At 38.8% G+C, this 22,077-nt stretch overlaps 1 protein-coding gene across 9 annotated transcripts in view; it reads left to right on the top strand.

The window, feature by feature from the left end:
• The window catches only part of LOC114426019 (partitioning defective 3 homolog B-like), a 173,735-nt gene that overhangs the window by 19,298 nt on the left and 132,360 nt on the right, over nt 1–22,077 (top strand). For all 9 annotated transcript variants that reach the window (XM_028393119.1, XM_028393122.1, XM_028393121.1 and 6 more), the window contains 2 exons: nt 15,968–16,121; nt 19,679–19,770. In XM_028393119.1, the coding sequence (XP_028248920.1) occupies nt 15,968–16,121; nt 19,679–19,770 (246 nt within the window). The remainder of the gene's footprint in view (nt 1–15,967; nt 16,122–19,678; nt 19,771–22,077) is intronic.

The raw sequence follows: 22,077 nt of genomic DNA, 5'->3' as shown, positions 1-22,077 counted from the left end.
CTGGAGACTCATTTGACCTCAGTGGCTGCAGATGTAGCATTTCACATTGGAGATAAAAACCAAACGTTGTGAGGTTTTAGATCAGGGTAAGACAGCAGGGTAATAAAGCAAAGGTCTTCCAATACAGTCAACGTACACTGATGCCCTATCAAGGTTACCCTTTCTTGGCTGTTTAAGCTTAAATAAGTGAAGAAAGTAGATTTGGGTTGTACAGAACAGAGCAGGACACGAAGAAAGTAAACATATACATCAGGCATTAGTGTATTATAGTCTAAATTATTGTAATCATTTCACCCATTGATTAATGAATCTACTAGTTTTTATGAAAAACTTACACACACACACTCTGTATATGACAAAATAATATTCTATAATAAATTGATACAGACAGTATCTGATCTTGAATAAATGTGTTTTCAACCAAACGGAACTAATAGCCCAGCAGTTAATTGGCTTCTAAAAGTTAAACTAAAGCAATCTGTAATGATGGATGTCTAAATGATTATATTCCAGCTCCATTGTAAATGTTATTAGGAGTTCACACAATCAGTGATGGCAGCAATCAGTCTGCAAATGATGCAACACATACATTAGCTCAGCCAAATGATTTTTTTGCATGTGTGTTTATGAGAGTTTGTGCACATCTAAATAAATCGTGCAGCTGCCTCATATTACCATTTCTCACTAGGGAGGAACTCACTAGGGTGAATTAAATGTTTTGTATGGCTCTAATTATTTCATTTGTATGAAGAACTATCACCACTGGCAAAACCAGTATTAATGTGTTTGTGTACTATAAGTTAAAGGCAGTATTTGGACTAAAAGGCAGAAATACATTATTAAGTTCTAGCTGTGGGTGTTATTTACCACTGATAGGCTGATAGATTTCATGCTAATGGCTATGGTAAACTGCCCAGAAGTAGAAGATCACAGAAGGGAGGGAGCAGCCTGAATAATTAACTCATTATTAGAAATTTAACCGAAAATTCTGGAGCCATACTGACCTTTCGTTGTTTTAATTATTGAGGTCTAATAGTGAATAAAACATTTTAAAGTAGGATTAGAGGATATAACATTTAAAAAAGCCAAAGACTGTTCTTAATTCTTGACCCATCTCTGACTTTTAACAGTAACAAATTCAAATGGGAAATAAACACAAGCAAAAATTAAAAATGAAACTCAAGTAAGCTGTCTAAAACCAAACAAAGCCTTGACACGGGTTATATTTCACTTCCTCAGATTCCCACACCTCCTCAGCATGTGTTGATTTGATTCATTTTGCGAGTCTGGTGTAAAAGTAATACACTGATGGCTGATGCGTGTTTCCTGTTCTGCTTTGTTTTGTCTAAATTTTACTTCACTTGTAAAACATATAAGCTTAATTTTAATTTCAGATTTTAAAGCTATTATACACATTCTTTTCACTACAAAGACACTGCAGCAACTGAATGTTTGTCCCTGCTTTGCTCCTGCCACCCACTGAGTCTTGCGATATTGCACCGTGGGCCAAGACAACAGAAAGTGATCCAGACAGACAAAAGAAAAAGTTTAAAAAAGAAAAGAAAAGCAAGCTGAGCATTATTTAAATATAAAAGAAACAGAGATGCGAACTGTTAGCCTTATTATCTTCTTGAGCAAATGGCTTTGGCGGACTGGCAAACTAACACACGGAGGGAAATATGCGCACACACAGACTGCACTGTACTCCCCATTGAGTTGGCATGACTCTCCCAACTGTCCATCTTGACGTCTTCCAAGTCAGGCTGTTAAGGTTGTTTCATCTCATCAGCAAGCCAGACAGTGTGATCACTAGATATGCATCAAGTTTCATCAAATCGAAGAGTGCTGTTAACAGGATTTATAGGGGAATTTACACATAGTTTTCCTGAATTTGTTGTGGCATTGAAGGCATAACTGAACCAAATTTCTTTGAGGAGCTGCCCAGTGGAAAACCCCAAGAATACCAAAGAGTGCACACACCCTTCTGTCTTCTGCCAGGTTTCTGTGCAAACATAATGATCTTTGACAGGGTTATTCAAGTGCAGATCAGGGCAATGATACACAAAATTTCATGGGATGTCTGTTAGCTGTGATCATATGGGGAAAACAAAAAAGAGAATTTATCCTTACTCATATCTACATAAGATGTGGCTGTGTGTGTAAGATATACATCCATCTTTGGGAGGACCAATGAGTTTTAGATTTGGGGATTTAGTTCAGACTCGATTGTAGGGTTACAGTAGAATGAATGAGGTACTTATGCTAGTACATAGAACTAAATAATACTGTCTGTTCCTTATAGAATTATACTATAGAGTTGATAATGTTCTTCCAACCAATATGTGTTTTTCTATGGCCAAGCTTCAGAAATCTGGGCAGCTGATTGCCGATCTGATGGCCGATCTGTAATATTGACATGTTTTTTCTTTTGTGGCTGTTAAGTTGTTATAATACACAGATTTGCCTAAGTCAATAGGTTAAATGTGTAAATTCAATACTTATCTACACTTGTTTGTTGCTAAAATAGGTTTCCTGCTGACTCCATCCACTATTCATTCAAGTTCATTACTTCTTTGCTGGAACAAATATGTGTATGTTCAGTATATTTGGTGATACACTTTGATTGAATGCTACTGACACTCTTCTCTTGTACACACACACATAACACAATGACTTCAACCTTCATGAGCCTCATATGTTACAAGTACGTCATGTTTCACTTGATCACATACATGGTAATGCAACATTACTTGTGTGGCCCATTTTGAATAGGCCTGTAATGTTCCATTAGTTTGATTGCTTACAACCCGTCACACATGAGGGGCAGAAACAATAAAAGCAGAATAGAGCGAAAATTAAATGGCTGTTTTTAATGCTTTCATTTAATGGTTTGATTTTAGTATTGTTCATGTATGACACAAAAGTGACGTAAAGGGATTGTTTCACTCAGACACAGATGTGTGGTGCACGCGGAAAGATCCACACACAGATACGCACTGTGCTTACGCACTCACACTCTTTAAAAGCAGTGGAGTGGAATAATGGACAAGGCGACAGAATAGCAGGCAGATTTTATCATTCACACTCTCTTAACCACCAGCCATCTGCTAAATGTGTGCATTCTTTTCTTTGTGGCTCTGGGTGTGTGTATGATTACGCAAAAATGCATATGAATGGATGGATGGATCATGCAGTTAATTCACTTTGTATCTTGCTTCTCACTTAAAGTCATTAAATAGTACGGTAATACAAAAAGCACATGCAGTATGCACATGTCTAAGTATGCTGGTTTAACTATATGCTATAACAGCAAATGTTGCTATGGTATATATTCATAAATATTACTAAAACTGATGTTTTAAGATAGATGTGGCCTGGCTCAATTTTTCCAATTAATGGAAAATTTTCCTAAAGGTCATCCAGGCTTGGCTCATGTATCATTATCTCCATGTTACATTGAGAGGTTGCTCATTATGACAGGATAAAAAGGAAGCAGTGGGAGCTCACTGTAATGAACTTAAAAGCTCTCTCTCAAATGTCTACTCTTTCCCAGCTCTTTGTGCTGTCCACAATTTGTCCTTTTCCTCTCTTTACACTCTTGCTCTGCTCTAGCTAGAAGCACCTGTCAATCTATTAAATGGTCTAGTTAAAGCCAGTCTTTTACCAATACTTGTTTTTCATATACTTCCTTTTTTGGCTTCTTTTTCTTGGTCTCTCTTTTCCGTGCCCTGAGTTCTCTAACAGTATTTAGTCATTCTTTGGCCTCCCTTCGTTCATCTTACCCCCTTCTTTCCCCTTCACCACATACCTCTCTCTTCCACCCTTTTCTCTAATGAATCCAATCATTTTGGAGTCACACCTTGTGTGTGTGTGTGTGTGTATGTGTGGACCCTCCATTTGTCAAAGGCACACACAGATGAGATTCAGACCTGATACATATGTTGACCCTTAGCCAGGAACCAAGCGAGGTTAATTGAGTAATGGCATTTGTGAGAAAGGGAGTGGAAAGTAAGAGATGGGAGGATGAGAGAGTGAAAAAGAGGGAGGGAGAGGGAGGGAGGGAGAGAGGGAGAGAGAACATTAGGAGAGTGAGATAGATAGGTGCAATTTGTAAGAGCATATGAAAGGAGAAGCAAAGGGTTGAGAGAGAGAAAGGGGTTAATTGCTAGAGTGAATAAAATCTAAGACAGACGGAGGCTGGTAATTAAAGAAATATGGAAGAGAGTGAAATAAAGACAAATGTGAGGTTAATGGTAACAGTGTGTGAGATGGGCATGAGGTGACAACATGAGAGAGCTTCCCGGCAGAATATGGAAGATTGATTTTAAGTGATGGAGAAAGGGTTAACATAGTGGTTGAAATTAAACACACAGGGTGGAAGTGAAAGGGGTAATTACGAGTGTAATAAACAGAGAAGCCTGTAGTCTTCATGGGCCTTGGTTGTTAATTAAGAAAACACATCTGCACCTGGGACCCACCTAGAATAGATGAATACATGGTACTGCATGAAATTGTGTGTGTGTGTGTTAGTAATTGTTATTGTTATGAAGTGCACCTCATTGTAGATTCATTCTGATGATGAATTATCATAATGAAGTGCCTGAATGTGAGTGTGGATGGACTGAAAGAGCGAATAAGTAACCACTAGGATTTTATAAGATTCTCTGTTGGTCCAGCTGTGTCACATTCCATTCAACTTTTATTTCTCTCTTGATAGTTTGTAAGAAATGTGTGGATTTAATTAGTCTTCACGAGGACAAAGCAACACATTAGGTCTTTGCCTTATCTGTACAGGGAAACTGTTGATTTATAACCAGCATTCATCCACCATAGGATTTTTTCACCTTCTGCTATATATCCAGCTTCTGTGGTTTACTGTTCATTGTCCAGCAAAAGGCCTGCAGGGTTGCTTTATAAACCACAAATTGTACTTCTGCAATTTTTGCTGCAGTTTTTGCAAACTTCATATCCACTTATACAGCAGAAGACTGTGCAGAGGAATTTAAGAGTAATGCACTACCACTAGTCAAGGACAGCAGTGCAGTGCTGCTTTGTATGTCCAGACAGCTGATAGTCATTGTTTGCAGCGGCCAGTCTCTAGTGGATCAAAATGCATGGACATTGGACATGTTTCAGGTGAGGGTTGGGCCCCACATAAACTGAGGTACAAACTTTATGATTCCAAAAAGGTCAAACGCCTAAAGAGCAAGAGAAAATATAGTGTCAGTGTTAATTCTAACAGCAACAGCCTTAAGTGAATATACCTTTTATATTATACCTTTTGGCACTCACACAACCCTGGTTTTGTTGTTTGCTAGTGATAGCTGTGTTTTTGTATCAGAGATTTAAAACAAGCCCATCTGTTTAAATGAAATTAAATTCCTAAAGCTGACATTACATTTTCATTTGCTCAAAAAACAACTCATCAGCGTACTCCTAAACCTGGAGTTATTTTCACCTTTAGTCATCACTAGCTGTTAGTATATCAAGCAGCAACATAAGATATATCAGAACATATTTCTGTCAAAATAATTTTTGCATTATGAGAACAGTCAAATCAGCTGATATTATGACAGCCTACAGATTTTGAGTGCGAATACAGCTTAGAAATCCCTTACACTTAACCTCTGAAATGCTACCAGTCCCATTCTGTAGTTCATTATGATTACAGCATAGCAGCAGAGACAGCATCATTTGCTACTTGATCTAATGATTTGAAAAGCCTCTAAGTCATTACCATGGAAGTCTTTGAAGGTATCATGCTTTGTGCTGCAGGATGCTAAAACTTCACATGAGACTTCTGCAGCTGTACTTTTGCTGTCTGTATTAAGGTGGATTGTCCCTTTAAGTACACATCATTTAGTGTCAAGCTGGATTGGATTTATGGTCTTGTGAATAGATGATATGATCTATTTGGAAGACTAATGTAATCACTGTGTTGGCTTTAAGCCTTACTCTTCACCTCAATCATAGAGATGTTAAAGCGACCACCTTTCATGTCAACCCTTTTAGGAAGAAGCGCTGTCCATGTGATGTGTGTGAGCTGTATGTAGGTATGTTAGGGAGAGATTTACTGTGTGTGTGTATGTGGTCACACACATACACACAAAGCTACCAGCAAAAAGATTTAAATACTTACTACAGAGTAATGCCCTAGGCGGTGAGAGCTTTACAAAGAGTGAACCTGTCCCTGAATGTGTGAGTGATGATAACAGGCACATTTAATTGCCTAACCCCTACACACGGATACACACACACGGATCATCAGCTCCCTGAGTAGGCGTCACATAATTTCTGTCATTCACCTTGAGTAGGTGGAGGTAAGACAGTATGATGGAGGGGTGGGAGAAAGGAAATAAAGGAGTAAAAGTCAGGATGGGAGAAACATGCACCCAAGGTTTGTAAAGGGTCAGCTTTACAAGTAAACCTTGTTTCTTTTAATGTGTTCTCAGCTGTATTTTGTTGAATTTTATCTGCCAAGTATGAAATAATGTTTTTAAACAGAATTTAAAGACATCGGACATCTTTATTTTTTGGCTGATAACATTCAGCAGATGCCTGCGAGAAGACCTGGTCATCTTACATGCTGTTGCTATGAGACTGGTCACATATTTTTACAAACTGGCAGTTGCTGCTAAAACCATGCCTGGTGCTGTTGTCAGATACTACTAATAGCACTTGTTTAATAGGAAATTATGACAAATATGTCTGGATCTGTACTTAAAATGTATGTATAAGTACTCTATATGTACCGTATTGTCCTAAATACAAGATGTTTTTTTTCCTGGAACTATATTTGAAAGAAATGGGATTGTCTTTTATTTGGTGTCTTCATCCAGCTGAAGTTTCTGGATATTGCTTAAAGAGCTAAAAACACCCACCAGGGAGTTTAAAGCTAGCTTTGGCTGGTGAAGAAGGGTGATTTTAACCTCTACCCTACCTTTTAAAATGTAAAACAGTACCAAAGAAAGCAATTCTATCATTGTATCAAAAATATGTATGAAGTAAATGGTGAGATTTACCTTGGGTTATTTAGATTATCGGGTGAAATTGTTGGTTTAAGATGTTCATAAGACATTCGTCCTTTTGTATAAAAGGACAATGACGGCAGAAGTATTTATTTTCTCTGCGTGTTTTGGAGTGGCAAGGTGAGATTGATTGTACTTCTTTAGTTCTAAAGCAGATAAGCTGTCTGAGGGTCAGGAGACAACCTTTCAACAATTAACCCCATAATCCCCAAAGTGCTTAAAGATTTCCAACATGTGATGGCTAAAGCAGCAGTCCTGTATTGTATAGAAGGGCACACTTTTTTCAAAGTGCATTGTAATGAATCTGTATTTTAGGATCATAAACCAAAATCGCGTTTGTCATGCATTTAATCGCTACCACTCTAGAAAGCTAATAACATGTTTTTTTGATTTAATCTGTCCTCTACTTTCTTCTTTGTGTTTCTGTGTGTTTGTATTGATATGTGTATACTGATCCAGATTTACGGCTGTCAGCTGACAGTTATTACTGCTTAGCATTTTGACACAATAATCCTCAGATAACAATCATCAAAACACTTTGAATGTGTGTGTGAGTGACTGTGTTCACATGTATGTGAGAACATGGTGTGTGTGTAGCCTAATCAGTCACATCTGACAGACAGCAAATCCTACTTCAAAAGCCACTCAGACATTCATTGTTATATGGAGAGCCAATCGACTGAGATAAGATGGTGGAAGGGGGGAAGGAGAGGATGAGAGAACCAAGGCTGGATAAATGAGCTATCAGGGGATAGAAGCACTAAACCTTGACAATGATTTTAACATTGACAACTTAGAAAAGATTCTGTGCTTTATCATCAATAAATAATAAGGACGTGACAATATATTCATGAGGGATGACATTGGGACATTGAGACTTTTTTCTTTTTTTTTCTTTAAAGATTTGATTTGGTTTGGTGTTGGGTACCATTCACTTGGAATTATACCAGTACCGATACTTGGAATTGGTACTTGATGGTAATGGTTCCATTTTTCAGTCCTGTATTGTAGATTAACAACATCATTGATGGTGAAAAAGACAATCTTGAACAACAAGCTTATTCAATTAGTTCAAAGATGCCTGAATGATCTGAATAATGCATAGCTGCCTCACTTCAGGTTTTACCATCCATTCACCTTACTGCTGGCTACAGTTGCTACAGTGGTGATATAACTCTTTCTTTTTTAACAGTTTCTTCTTTTTGCAATCGTGTTTCACCCATTGAGCTTCAAGGAAAAAAGAAAAAAAAAACTATGGATAAATCATCTGTGATGTCGCCTGTAGGGTTTTGAAGTGATGTGTTGATTTACTGTGGGATGTCCCAGAACACTGTGAGCACTGCCATGTTAGCAGCGTCATAAATATATCAAAATATATTATATTATATATTATATTATTATTAAATATATAGGTGGAGTGTGATTGGAGCTGAGGCAGGTGGGCAGTGGCGAAACAGGAAGCTTGCACTGTGATGCAACATACACCTGTCATTCAGTGGTCCCCTTAAGTCCTGATATTAATATGAATAAAAAAAAAAAATATATATATATATATATATATACTTATTCAGTGGAGACTGGAATCGTTTTTTAAAAAACATTTTCTGCTGACCACAGGGGTCAATAGGGTTTAACTTCCTGTTTGTGTAAACTGGAATTTTTCACACTTCCTTGTTGGTTTAATGGCTGAACCTGAATGTTGCTGTTTGGTTTCACCAGTTTCACTATCAGCAGTTTGCTGATTAATGTTAATGCAGAACGTGATAGCCGACTAAATGTAGCATGGTCTTCTACAGGTTCTAAAAAGGTTCTGATGTGTTGTAGAACCTCATTTATATCAGGGAGAGAATATTAAATATTAAAAAGAGAAAGATAAGATCTGAAACATAGAGGTAATATTTCTTACTCAGTTCAAGCTTTAGGTTGGATGCAGAGACACCATCACCACTTGCAAACACCTTTTAATGTTCAAAGTAACCCTCTCAAATCCTTATCAGTGTCTATGGTTTCATACACCATTCCTCATTTACGTTCTGTGTAGCTTTCTCTGGTTAACAGGCTCCTCTGGTTTATGAGTGCTGTCATTTAGGCTGCTACTGGTAGATCATTGAGAATATGGCTTGCACAGAATGTGTCCATCTGTGCCACTGTGTATCTCCATAATGCTGTTCCATATGGCCAAATGTGGTCTACACACAGCCTCAGGGAGATGACTGGTAGATGGTTAACACGCACCAACATGCACATACACAGATATTCTTCACAAATATAAATGCATATATGTAGAGTAAGTGCACAGTACATTCATGCAAATATCAGTGCAGACAAGCACACCAACCATCTGCACAACTGAGGAAACAGAACTTGTCATTATACTTTGGCAGACTCTGAAGTTTTGTCTGTCTGAAGTTCACTCAACATTTGTACTGCCGGTGATGGAGGCTGCTCTACTTCTGACAGCTAAAATGTTTCTCTATGTTTAAATAGTATGTCCATATAATATATTTCTGCATTTTTGTCTGGCTCTTTGCTGTCTGCATCAGTTGACATAGTGTTCCTGTGACCCTCCCCCCTCCCTCTCTATGTCTTTATGGCTGTGTGTCTCATTCTTCACAGTATTTCTATCCCCCATTTATCTTTTAACTCCTGTCTGTCTTGCTCTACGGAGAGGTAAGGTGACTGCAGATCAATAGAGGGTGAGCATACACAAACCTACACAAACGCACACTTACACAGACCTTAAACTGCTGAGTAGGTGAATTTAATTCATCCATATTCCTCATACAGAGACAACACCGCCCTAATTATCGATTGCCACAGCGATGGATTGATTGTAGCGGAGAGGTCACAGATGTGGGTGTGTGTAGATGTTTTAGTCCCTGTCCTCAAGTGTTGTTATAATAACGGTATGTTTTGTTGATGTTTGACTTGTCCTCACTCACCTTCTGTCTATAAAATATTTAAATGGAACAAGTGATTAAAACAAATGAGACAGAGGACAAAATTACATCAGGGAATAAAATAGTTGGGTTAAACAAAGTATCACGATTGAGAGAGTGAGCACGGGTGTATCAGATTCATGTGTTAATCAATAAGCTCTTTGTTGGTGTGTGGGTGTATCCAATAGAGCAAAGTGCTGGAACATGATGATTTACATCAGCTGATTTGTAAGGAACCACTACAACTCAACTCATTTGAAGAGCGTGTCTGTGATAAAGGCTACAAATGGCACCAACAGGAACAGGACAGAGGCAGGGTAAATGAGAGGAAGCAAAATGATAATGAAAGGAGGCAACCAGGAGGAAAGGAAAAAGCAAAAGATAGGAAGCAAAGTGAAGCCAGAGGGGAAAACAGGGCTAAGCATGAATATCTGCTGATGAAAGACGAAAAGGCCAACTTGTACATAGCCCCAGTATAGAAGAGCTGACCTGCCTCAGGGTTCATTCAAATTCTCTTTGTGATCTTCACAACTATTTTTATGGTCATCACACAGAAATGTGCTGGGCTTTTAAAATCGTATGTCTCATGCTTAGAGAAGGGCTATGTGCTTGCTGGAGAGACCTGCCTTCACAGTAGCTCTTTGTGGAAGATGCATCCGAAATTGTGTCATGAGACATAACATGCCTTTAAACTTTGGCATTACATCAAATAGACATGGAAGGATAATGACACGGTATTAGAGGCTCATTGTACATGTTTAGAAATTCACTATAGTGTGAAAGCTTGGACGTTGTGCACATTCTGCACTAAGGGATTTTTCAATGGAGACTTTCTGTGGTAAGATAAAATGAAATTGTGTGTCTTCGTTTTTCTTTGCTTCTCACAGGAAGAAGACACTTCTGTTGTTTAAATAGCAAACATGCATAATGATCAAATAAGAGACCTTAAGGGCCAGAGGTGTCCAGGTGTGCAGGTTAGGGCAACAGCAGTAATGGTGGTGGTAGGGGTCAACAGCTTCATTATACAGTTCACATGCAGTTTCTATTATGCAGAGCTAGGTGGAGCTGTCAGTCTATCCTGTGTATCAGTGTGTGTGTCTGTACATGTTTGTGTGTGTGTGTGTGATCAGACATGGTTTCTTTTTTATAAAGAACAGTTGCATCAGAGTAATAGCTGTGTAATTTCTGGACCTTGAAGAGACACTTTTCATTGTGTTTATTAATAACATTATTTTTTAGAAGGAAGCAAATAGCACAGCTGGCACTATATCAGCATATAGCCAAGGAAAGGAAATATATTATTTTACCCTAAATATATATGCATTTTCTTATGCATAATACCCCAAACTGACTGCAAAGTTCCAGCTTGCCTATAAAATAATCTGCACAAGGCAAGCTATCTTGACTAGCCACAGACCTTTGCACACACACACACGTCTTCTTCACATGCATGGACGGGTGTGGTCGTGAATTGTCCTGTTGTTGAAGCTTTGGTGATGGAGTGGTCATTGCTTAGTTAGATTACATTGCTTACTCCATAAGATGTCACACACACATGTGCACATCATAGATTTTTTTATTGTAAGTGGCTTTGAGTGGAAATCAGAGCTCAGTGGTGTGAAGACAGCTCAAGCATATTTAAAGATTGTGTTTGTGTGTGTGTGTGTGCGCTCGAAGGAGAGTGTGTTCAAGCATTGTGTCCATGAAGTGTATAGGCTCATGCATTTGGCTGATTGTAGTATTTTATTGATTCATGGCAAACTAATCAATCAAGCCCTAATCGACCCGATTAAAAAGCATATCATGTGAAAAAAAGTGTGTGCGCACGCACATATGTACACTGATGTGATATTGCACATTTAAAATTGTCAGCATTATTCTATCTAGAGAAATTTGATGGGCTCTTTTAATTTTTATAAAAGGAACCTAGTTGGCACTTCATTAAGCCCTCACACATGTTACACATAACGCATGTTAATGTACACAATAGCATCCATGTTGTGTTGCACATGAGGTGCAGCACAATAAAATGTTTCTCTTCAACAGTTAATAGGTGAGTAGCATTCGTCTAATATCTTTAAAATATGGATCCATTTGCACCAATCTTCTGGCAATTATTTGTCAGTAACATAGCATAGTATAAGATGCAACATCGGTGTTTGTAACACTTAAAAAAAGTGAGAATTAGGCTCTTTTGGTACTGGCAGACTGTGGTTCAGTCTGTACATAAAAAATATTGGACAATATACAGCACACAGTTTATTTGTAAAGATCATCACCCAGTCTTGTGGCTGTGGCCGTTGCCATCTTGGCATTGTTTGAGTCTTCCTAACTCCTAGCTAATCCAAAGATGGACCAAGATCTAGGGTGTTAGTATGTGACAACACCAACTGTCTCTCAGTAACATTTAAATGTGACTTACATGAAAATTCAACCCCTGTACATTTGCCAGGAACAGGAAAATTATCTACAGAGGTCAGAGCAGTTTCTGTACCAGGCTGTAAACATGTTTGTTTCTACTTTTGATGTGGGGATGTATTGGGATTGGCTTCCTTTTGAGGCCATCCTCAAGTGGCACCCCTGGAGGTTGCAAGTTAGGCTGTGTGTGTCTTTGCAATATGTGTCTTATGTATTGTATTGACATATCCTGCTGCTTTGTCTGCTTTGTTGCACCTGTGTGGGTGGGACACACACACACACACACAGTTACCTCACATACACATTAACATTCAGTTACCTAAGGTAAACTTAGTCTTGACCACACAATATTGACAAATGCTACAGGCAGTACAGTTCTAGAAGGGAACTATCTTCACTAATTTATTATGAAGGTGTCACTCATGGATATTTGGCAGTACATTTGAAAACCCAACAGTACATTGGGCATTTTTACTTGAGCAAACTGCCACAGTATTCCTAAGCCCAAATAAAGATGAAATTATTTCTTGCTCAGATGGCATTTTTGAGCTGAAGAATTGAAGCCCACAGATGGATAAAGGCATTTCTACATCAGCTTGTCAGCAACATGATCAAAGTAAAATGCGTGTTTTGACAGGATGCTGAAAGTGAAAATAAAGGAAGACAGGAAAAAATGGATTTCACCAGCATCTTCATCTTTGAGTCAGTTGACTTTAGTGACAGAATAGCTGATGAAGATTAATGTTATGTGTAATAGTAGAAAGTGGGCCCACAGTGGTATCGGTGCTTGATTATCAGAGACTATATCATGATCTGTCTTATAAGAGATACCTTTAAATAAAATCTAACCTGTGTCTCTGGACTAGCTGGTGTAAGAAGAACAGAGGCACAGTTGGCAGTAACTTTTCATTTTGTTGAAAGTGGACACATCATTGCACCAGCACTTGACACAGTGACACTCTCAGACGATCTCAAGTTTCAGGTTTGCTTTTTGCTCTTTACTCTTTGACATCCCAGAGGTTTTTACGGTGCAGCACATCTGTCAGTGTTCCTCATTATTATCATTATAATCCCCTCCGAGTCTCTCTCTCGCACACACAGTTCTTCTTGCCCATTTCTCTCTCTTTTTCTGTGCTTTCAGTCTGTGCAGTCTCACCTCTCCGACTCCCTCACCCCTCTTTCCCTCGCATGCTCAGCCCGCGGTGTCATTTTGTTTGGCAGGTCTTTGAGTCCCCTGTCGAACAGAACAGAGGCAAAGTCCTCCCCTGTCTCATCTGGTTGTCTTTCCTTTTCTTTTCACCTCTGCTTTTTAAGAGACTTGGCAAGGCTCTGTTGAATTTGTCTACACATTTTTCTTCCAGCCATTCTTTTAGATGTTCTTTTTTAAGAATCTCTGCCACCCCGTGCACGTTTTTATCTGGAAGCTATTAGTCTTTTTCTGCTTGCTGTCTAACAGACAGATTTACTGAAACTGGTTAAAAATGGGAGCTCTTTTTATACAAAAATATGCTTCTTTAATAGAAAAAAAAAATCTGACCCCATCTCCACCTCTGTATCCCTTCTTCTGTTCTTTTATTCCTAATTGCCATCTCTGCAAGTAGCTGCTGGACAAAAGTTTGCACAAAAGCACCTTGTCAGAATAGTCATAAAAATTGTAACTAATCATCATCAAATGAAAATTACTGTGTAAATAAAAAAGTAAAGAGTGGTAAGACAGAAAAAGAACATGAAAAAAGCAAATTAGGTTTGATGGAGCAGGACAGTTTGTAAGGCTTCCTACACACTAGCAGATTTTCTTAAATGATTTTAAAAACATTGGAAACCATACACATGAGGACAATTTTAGCTAAACATCATAATGACATACCACAGAATCATGACGATTTCCATGGTGATTCCACAGACATGAGATCTCACAGATTTAGAAACAATTATGTGGGGTGATCAATGCTCTGGCCCTTTTGCAACATATCTTGCATGAGACAGTAAATTCACTCATGTTGTTGCCATAAGTCCTGAGTTGGTCTTCTTATTGATGATCCAAGATGGCGGCACACAGTGGTGCAGCGGCTTTTCGAGCTCCTGGGTAAGCCTTGTTATTACAACGTTGAGGAAATTTTGGTCTACATTGCATATTTTATATGTTATTTTTATACTCTGCTCTTCTTTTGTGGCTTTAACCCGGACCCGAGGCCTTATTTCAGACCATAAACATGTAAAGGTGAGCTGGTATAACAATAAAAGATCCTTGAATCCTTATTCTAGCTAGTTACATGCGTATTTTGGTTGCTGCCATGTTTGTGGTCTGTAAAAACAGTCAGCACCTGGTTGATGATGCTTCCTGTTCTGCATCGGCTACTGTGGCAGCTTGAGTCAAGATCAGGGCAGCTCTGCCTTGTTCAGGAGTGGTTAAATCAGATTGACAATACACACTTCAAGATTAATTTAGAAAAATAATTAGGCAACAACCCCCTGGTCAATGGGGGCAGCAAATCAGGCCCGAAATTAGGCAGTTGAAGAAAGGGAGTGTGACAGAACATGAATGTGAGAAATTGAGAGGCCTTGGTTGTGCTGAATAGCTGGTGAGATATGGATGGGAAGATGATGAGAGAGCTGCAATATTGTGTAACTCAGCACCATTTTGCTCTCTGCCTAATGATGCTGTGTATAGACAGTAAATAAATCAGAGATTAATTACTTCAGTTAATTGGGTTCAACATAGTTTGATACATTTAACAAAACATAAAATAGTTTCAATTGAAAACGATTGCTATATTTGAATTCTTATATTGCCTTTATTTTTTTTTTAGCTCTGGCTTAATGGTCTTCCACTTTTTTCTGCAAACAAGGCAGCCAAGCAACTGCAGTGCAGTCACTCATGATGCATGTGAATCTATATGTTGCATACTTCTGGGTTCCAGGAAGCCTCTGGCTTTGCTGGCAAAGTCCCCTTTCTTTACTCTTGGTCACTATAGACATGACACACATACATACATGCGCACACACAGAGGTCTATTCAGCTTTTACATGGAGGCCCCTAGAACACTGTGTTGACAAGCTCTGTGCTATGTTAGGCTAAACGCAGACTCAGTGTAATAGTCAATAGACAGGGATTCCACTATATAACACAGTTAGAGCTAGCAGGGTGTAGCACACATGTAAGGGACCACGAATGGAGTCAGCTGCAAACCAGTAGACACACACTCTTGTCGCGGGAATGCTGGGCTCCTTGAATGTCCTCTATAGCGTCCTCATCCACAAGGTAATACTCAGGTTGAGTGCATACACATGCATAAACCCACAGAAAAATGATATTATGGTTTACTTGAACAAATGTGATCAGTGCAGGCTGAAATGTCTGAAAAGATTTGCTGATCTGTTGCTGTAGATTTTTTATCATTTTAAATAGATTCACACTACCTCTGTGTACTGCTTTATGTTCTATAATGCAGTTTACTGCATTTAGCACACTGGTTGTGTACTTGAAGCAGCTTCTCTATGTGAAAAGCAAATAGAAAATTCTGGTGTGAATCGTGTGTTTTATTATAAATGTTAAATGATTGTGTTTTTGTTTTGTTACAGCTGATGGCGGTGTATGAGGAGCAGGAAGCCCAGCAGAGGGGATTGGCCAACTCCAGCCACGCCCCTAGCCCTGACCTTTACCACGCTGAGCTTTCCGTTTTCCAGCCAATCACAGGAGGAGAGATTGAAGTCAATTCCTCAGCACTCAAGTCCAGTGAGTAATTGTTTTGTTCTGTTTTACCAGTGGGGATGTCTTTGCTCCAACCTGGACCAAAAGCTGTCTGTATACTTTTTCCCCTAGACCCTCTTCTCTCTAGAAGAGCTGCTTAACGTCAGTTAGGCTCCTGCATTTGTCATTACATCACTAGACTTAACCACAGAAAGAACTGTCCTGCTTACAAGTCACTCCATTTAAACTCTGGCATCCATAATAGTCTAGTGCTGGCTCTTTGTATTCCCCCAACTGTTGACTGGAAGAACAGGCTGGGACTGTTAAATGCCAAGGTTTAGTGTCACATGGTCTACATTCTATTTCAAAGACATCTTCTGATTTAGCAGTGAAAAAAAGAGTCATGCAGGGAAGCCCATTACCTTTTAGATGTAACCTGTAGGTCAGTGCAGGTCAATGCCACAACTGATGTTAAATGAGAAACAGATTTAGTTTGGATGATACTTGGCACACAATCTTTAAAAAAGAATCTGGAAGGTGCAGTATATTCTTAGCTTCAGACCCATAAATTGAATGTTTTGTACACACAAAGGGTGATGTTAACTTCTACAGACAAAGGACAGGATTTGATGGACAAGACTATAAAGAAATCATGATGGCTGAAATGTTGGCAGCACTGTCTCTGAGATACACAGTAAGCTGCAGATGAAAGACAGTCAGATGAGGAGAAGGAGAAGACAGGAAGTGTGTGTGTTCTGTCAGGCTGCAGAGCAAAAACTGATGTCTGTGTCTGGTTACTGTTACCTGGAGCAGACCTATGTGCCGGACCTTTTTTTCTCAGTATCCCACTCCTTTTTCCGTTCCATCTTCTCTCTGTCTTTTTTCAATTCGTATGCTTGTTTAGTAGAGATACGATACAAGTGAGTGTGAGTGGATTTCAAAATGTTTCTTGAATGAAGCGTGCTAATGCTAATCTGTATAACTTGTGTTCAGTCCATCAGCATAGTGCATCCATTTTCAAACATGTTGATAATATTGAAACATCCTACTCAGTTTGAATGGTGTCCATCAGTTCTTTAGGCTTGTATAATACTTGAAAAGTGTATCTTACACCCATTCTGCCAGTTTTATTTCTAACAGAATTGACACATCAGTGTGTATGACCTTCTTCAATTGCAAAGGAGCTTTTTTGCTGTGTGATCCAGACACTGTTAAGGCAGGAAGTTTAGTCTGTTTCAGCATGGCTGCCTGTCAGCAGAGATTAGTGGTAATGTGTGACTGTCATAGGAGATTAGAGGTAACGGAGCTCTGGAGACTTTCACTGTCAGCGTGAGAAGGTCAGAGTTAGGCCTCTATCACTGTCTAATGTTTTCTCTCAGTCCAAACACTTGTCTCTCCACTGTTAGTTGTCCAGGTCTCTTGCACATTGTTCCTCTCTTTTTCTGTATGTGTAAATCTTCTTCTGTCTCTCCTCATGTTTGCATAGTACACCACTCTTCTTTGTGTCACTCAGCTCCATTTCCTGAACAGTATGTAGTACTTTGAGCCATCTCTCTTTTTGTGTTCTCTGTCGCCAGATTTTTTTTTCTTTTGCTGGCATGTTAATTGTGACATAAGTAACACAAGTGGCAGACTCAAAAGAACAGTGGTAAAGTGATGTTGATGAGCACCAGATGCTTAAAATCAAGAATGAATGGGCTGAAAGATGCATAATCAGCTTGAGTATGGATAGGAAAATGTTTCCCATTAGAGTGAAAAAACATTGATTGTAGTGGTCTTTTGAGTTGGAGGCTCCACATGTCAAAGACACATTAGTTTTGCGTTAATTAAATGAATCTGTCCACACTGTATATATTACTTTTGTTTTCTCTAAAAATCCATTGCCAAACTTTTTAACTGAAACCTAAAAGTCTGCAGTCCTAATATATTTGTATCTTAACCATTTTCCAATGCTTTATCTTTTTATTACACTTTGCCGTATGTGCACTTTACTTGTGGATGTTGTACATATTTTTGATTTGTGTCTGTCCCAGCTGTCTCTCATTCGTACATCTTTTGTCCTCCATCTGTCTATATCCCTCTTTCATTGCCTTTCTTTGAAGAGATGAATTGATTAGAGGTTTGATGTAATCCATATCCCCCAGCCGGTCTTAAGAGCACCAAGGGTCCATTTTGTGACAATCAATATATGACCCTACAAATATCATTTGGCCCGTCTTCTGAGTAGTCAAGCCATATAGAATTCCCTCCACCCACACCACCATCTTTACCATTCTATTCCCAATACAACTATAGACGCTAACATGACAGTGTTCTTAATGTATTTATGGATTGATGGTCTCTATGAGTGGGGATGGTAGGCTGGAGGTTTTATAGTATACCACACAGATCATAAGTGTACCACTACTTATACATCTTATTTATTTTCTTAGCTATGTGCAGTGTTGACTTTCCTCCCAGTTTTACTATTCCCCAGCAGCACAGGTAATGTTGCAGTACGTTTCATCTATCAGGTTCTGTTAAATGATGATTTTATGCATGGTGCTGATGAGATGTGTGGATGGAGACACTATCATATGTTACCTACTTTTTACACATAGCTGCAAATCAGCCACTTATAGGCTATTTGGATGCATGAACACCAGCGAGTTCAGTGATGGGAACCGATCATACATTAACTTCCTGCACACTGCAGACCTACATTATGGCGTTGTGTGTATACTCACATCTCCGAAAATGGCTTCAGGAATGGGCCTTGTACGTAATGAACAAGATATGGACCCACATATACTCCTGTTGTGCTTCGATGATTGGAAGTGCTAGAGAAGTAGGTTTGCTGTGGATGATTTTAATGAGCTTAATGTATGTGGGTAACTGAGTTGGCAACGTGCTGGTTTTGGCATTCTTTCCTCAAAAAATAAATGTTGTCCTGGTAATGTATTACCTGCTATTTAGCTCCTTTGGAGTTTACAAAATTAGTCCTTACTCTTAAAAACTAAAGAAAAAGACACTGTTTTTCTATTTCTATTCCTGTTTCTTAAGCACACTCTGACTGTAATATTACAATGACAGAGGGGAAATTAATTTTGTCAGCCTAACAAAAAAAAAAGAAAAAATATTCAAATCTCTTCTCTGTTTCTTTTTCTCTGCCGCTGACACTCGAAAAACACACCCCTTTGTGTAGCATTGCATAACTATCTAAGGGTCTGTATCTTGTCAACTGAAAAATTATTATTAGACATGAATTTTGCTGAACTGTGACTCCATCAAAATAGCATTTGCTGTGTGAAGACAGTCACATTGGTGTGCTTGTGTATTGGTTGTAGTTACTCTTTACTTTCACTGCGGAAACTATAAGGAAAAGTAGCATAGTATGCAAAATGATCTAGGAAAGTATCAGTATTGTTGCATGTTACATTACTGTTGTGTCTCCATTTTTGTTTAAAATTCCTATCTGCAGAAACACAAAGGGGGGAAAAAGTGGTCAGGGTGTCTAAACTCAACATTAAATATTTTTGTCACTGCAAGTAGTCCTAAATCCAAAACATACACAATACATCCTCTACATTTGTTAATGTATTTTGTGTGTGTGCATTCTACAGATACACCACTACTGGTGAGAAGCAGCAGCGACTCAGCCCTTAGCCCTCAGCCAACAGAGACTGAAATCTTCAATGAAGACACACCTGTGATGGTAAGACCCCAAAGTGTCCGAGTACTAAAACACTTAAAAAAACATTTAAGAGTCCTATAAGTTAGGGGTGTGTTTAGGATTTTTTAAAGTAAAACAACAACAACAACTGATACACAAAATCAAGCTGTGACTTCTGAAGTTGGGAAATGAAGTCCAAGTGCAGGTGTTATAAACTGCAGTTGAAGCCTGGCTCCAAAAATCCCTACAGACATGACTCATGTTCACAGTCTGGTTTGAAAAAAAACTGATGTTCCATCCATTGTTATATACAGTCTGAAGTTGGAATACAAAAAGAGAACCGAATGGGAGGTCGTCAGTGGAAAGAGTCTGGAAAGAGCAGGCACTTCTCAAAAGTTACCTGGTAGATTGCTTCTCTCTGCTATTGGCAATTTGCCCATAACTTGTTCCTGATAGGTCCAAACCCCAGTTGTTCAGACAGTGCATGCAGTGTCTTGAATCCTGGCAAAATTGATTGTTGTACAATCCTATCGCTTCACAAGAATCCAGCTGCAAACCAAAAGCGGAACATTAAATAATATATTAAATAAAATTACTTTTTTAATTTGCCTGAAAGGCAAACTGATTGATATCACTAAATCTATCTCCTAAATTCTTATGCCAGCAATTTAAATGTGTTTGGATAGGCTCATCAGCTTTTGTAAGATATAGATTTTTCTTAATCAATTGTCATGGGCGCCATGAGCTTTCCTGTTGTTCTGTTGTAATCTAATTAGCAGGTCATCATTAAATATGCAAAGTACATTAAGACTCCCACTGGGATAAACATTTTGATTTTAATGACCCTTTCATCCAGCATTCATCCTTGGCCAGATTCAGATTGCACCACTGTTCCCTAATGTTGTATATACCTCATTAAAATGCTGCTTGAAATGTAAGTTTTTAAGAATAGCATTTTATATTTTCTCTCAAGTGGTGTACTGACATGGGTCAGCATGGGAGACAGTGGTGGATGTGTTTAAAGGTTTAGGGTGAATGGTGCCCGTAGTGTCTTCATGCCCTTTGTAATCCAGACGCACTTTGTCACTTCAGGCTCCATTAACAAAGATGGATGGCTCTCCATTTTCCCCTTCTCCTTTCATATTTCCTTTCCCTTCCTCAGCAGGGCATAGGGCAGACACTTAGTCCTTTTACCTTATCTACTCCTTCCTCCCCCTTTCCCTTTGTCTCTCTCTTTCTCACAACTGATGCCATTCACATTAGATATTAGTCCGCAAACAAGCAAACAAGCAATGTCTGGTTTTACTGTCCTCTTAATTCTCTATAGCTTCTGCTTGCAAATCAGCTAAGATTTTAATATTTATCTCGCTGATCCCCCTCCTTTACCTTCCCCTCACAAACTTTTATGCATACACACAGTTTAAAGGACGTAGACATGCTTTAACCCAACTGAAAAAATACTTGGTGTTACAGTTTTATATTCCCTACAGATTGTTGGACACAGAAGAATCCCTCTAGTTCACTGGCTAAGGGATCTCCATGCTTTTGATTGGACTCTTGAGCAGTGATCTGTTGACTCTTGAGACTCCTGCTGGACAAACATCTAATTTTAATCACACTGTATTCCCATTAGAACGACCTGTTAGCAGGGTTCAGCTCTTTAGGGGAATGTGATTGGTACTCAGAGGTGGTCAGTCTCCAGGCTTATTGTTGTTGCCGATGGTGACCTAACACGTTTGTGACTACAACATGTCCCACAGTGTTAAACAAAGAGCTGTTTTGTTGTCTTGATCTGAACCAATGAATGTCTATAGAAAAGTCATATGATTGCCAACCAGTAATAGACCTGTACTGTGTTTTGATTTGCAATTTGAAAATATGTGGAAGTTCAGGACTGCAGAATGTGTTATTTTGAGCTCACCTCGAACTCCTTATGTTTTAGCTGTATTTTCACTACTCCTGTAGCTGTAAATGTGACATATTACAGGGTGTCATCTGTACTGTAGGTCTGACTGGAACAATAGTATACATATATGTGATCTATAGCTATAGCCTTTGTCTAACTACAAATAGCCTTATTTCTGTGCATTAACGTCAAAAGCTAGCAAGGAGTACGTTGTAGCATTACTTGTTCCTATGTCTTGAAGTCAGTTTTTTTAATAGGGCTTTGGATAAGAACAAGGTTTATGGTTAACATTAGTTTTCATGTTTTATTGTCCAGCCTCTGATGATTTTTGCATTTTGCATTGGTTGGGTTGTAGGGGCAGCAGTCTTTGCAGGGAAATCCAGAATTCCCTCCTCCCTGCCACCTCCACCAGCTCATCTTGGGGAATTCCAAAGGTCCTCTGG

The sequence above is a fragment of the Parambassis ranga genome, chromosome 21 (genome assembly GCF_900634625.1).
Source record: "Parambassis ranga chromosome 21, fParRan2.1, whole genome shotgun sequence".
NCBI lineage: Eukaryota > Metazoa > Chordata > Actinopteri > Ambassidae > Parambassis > Parambassis ranga.
This window is presented reverse-complemented; position numbering and strand designations above follow the sequence as displayed.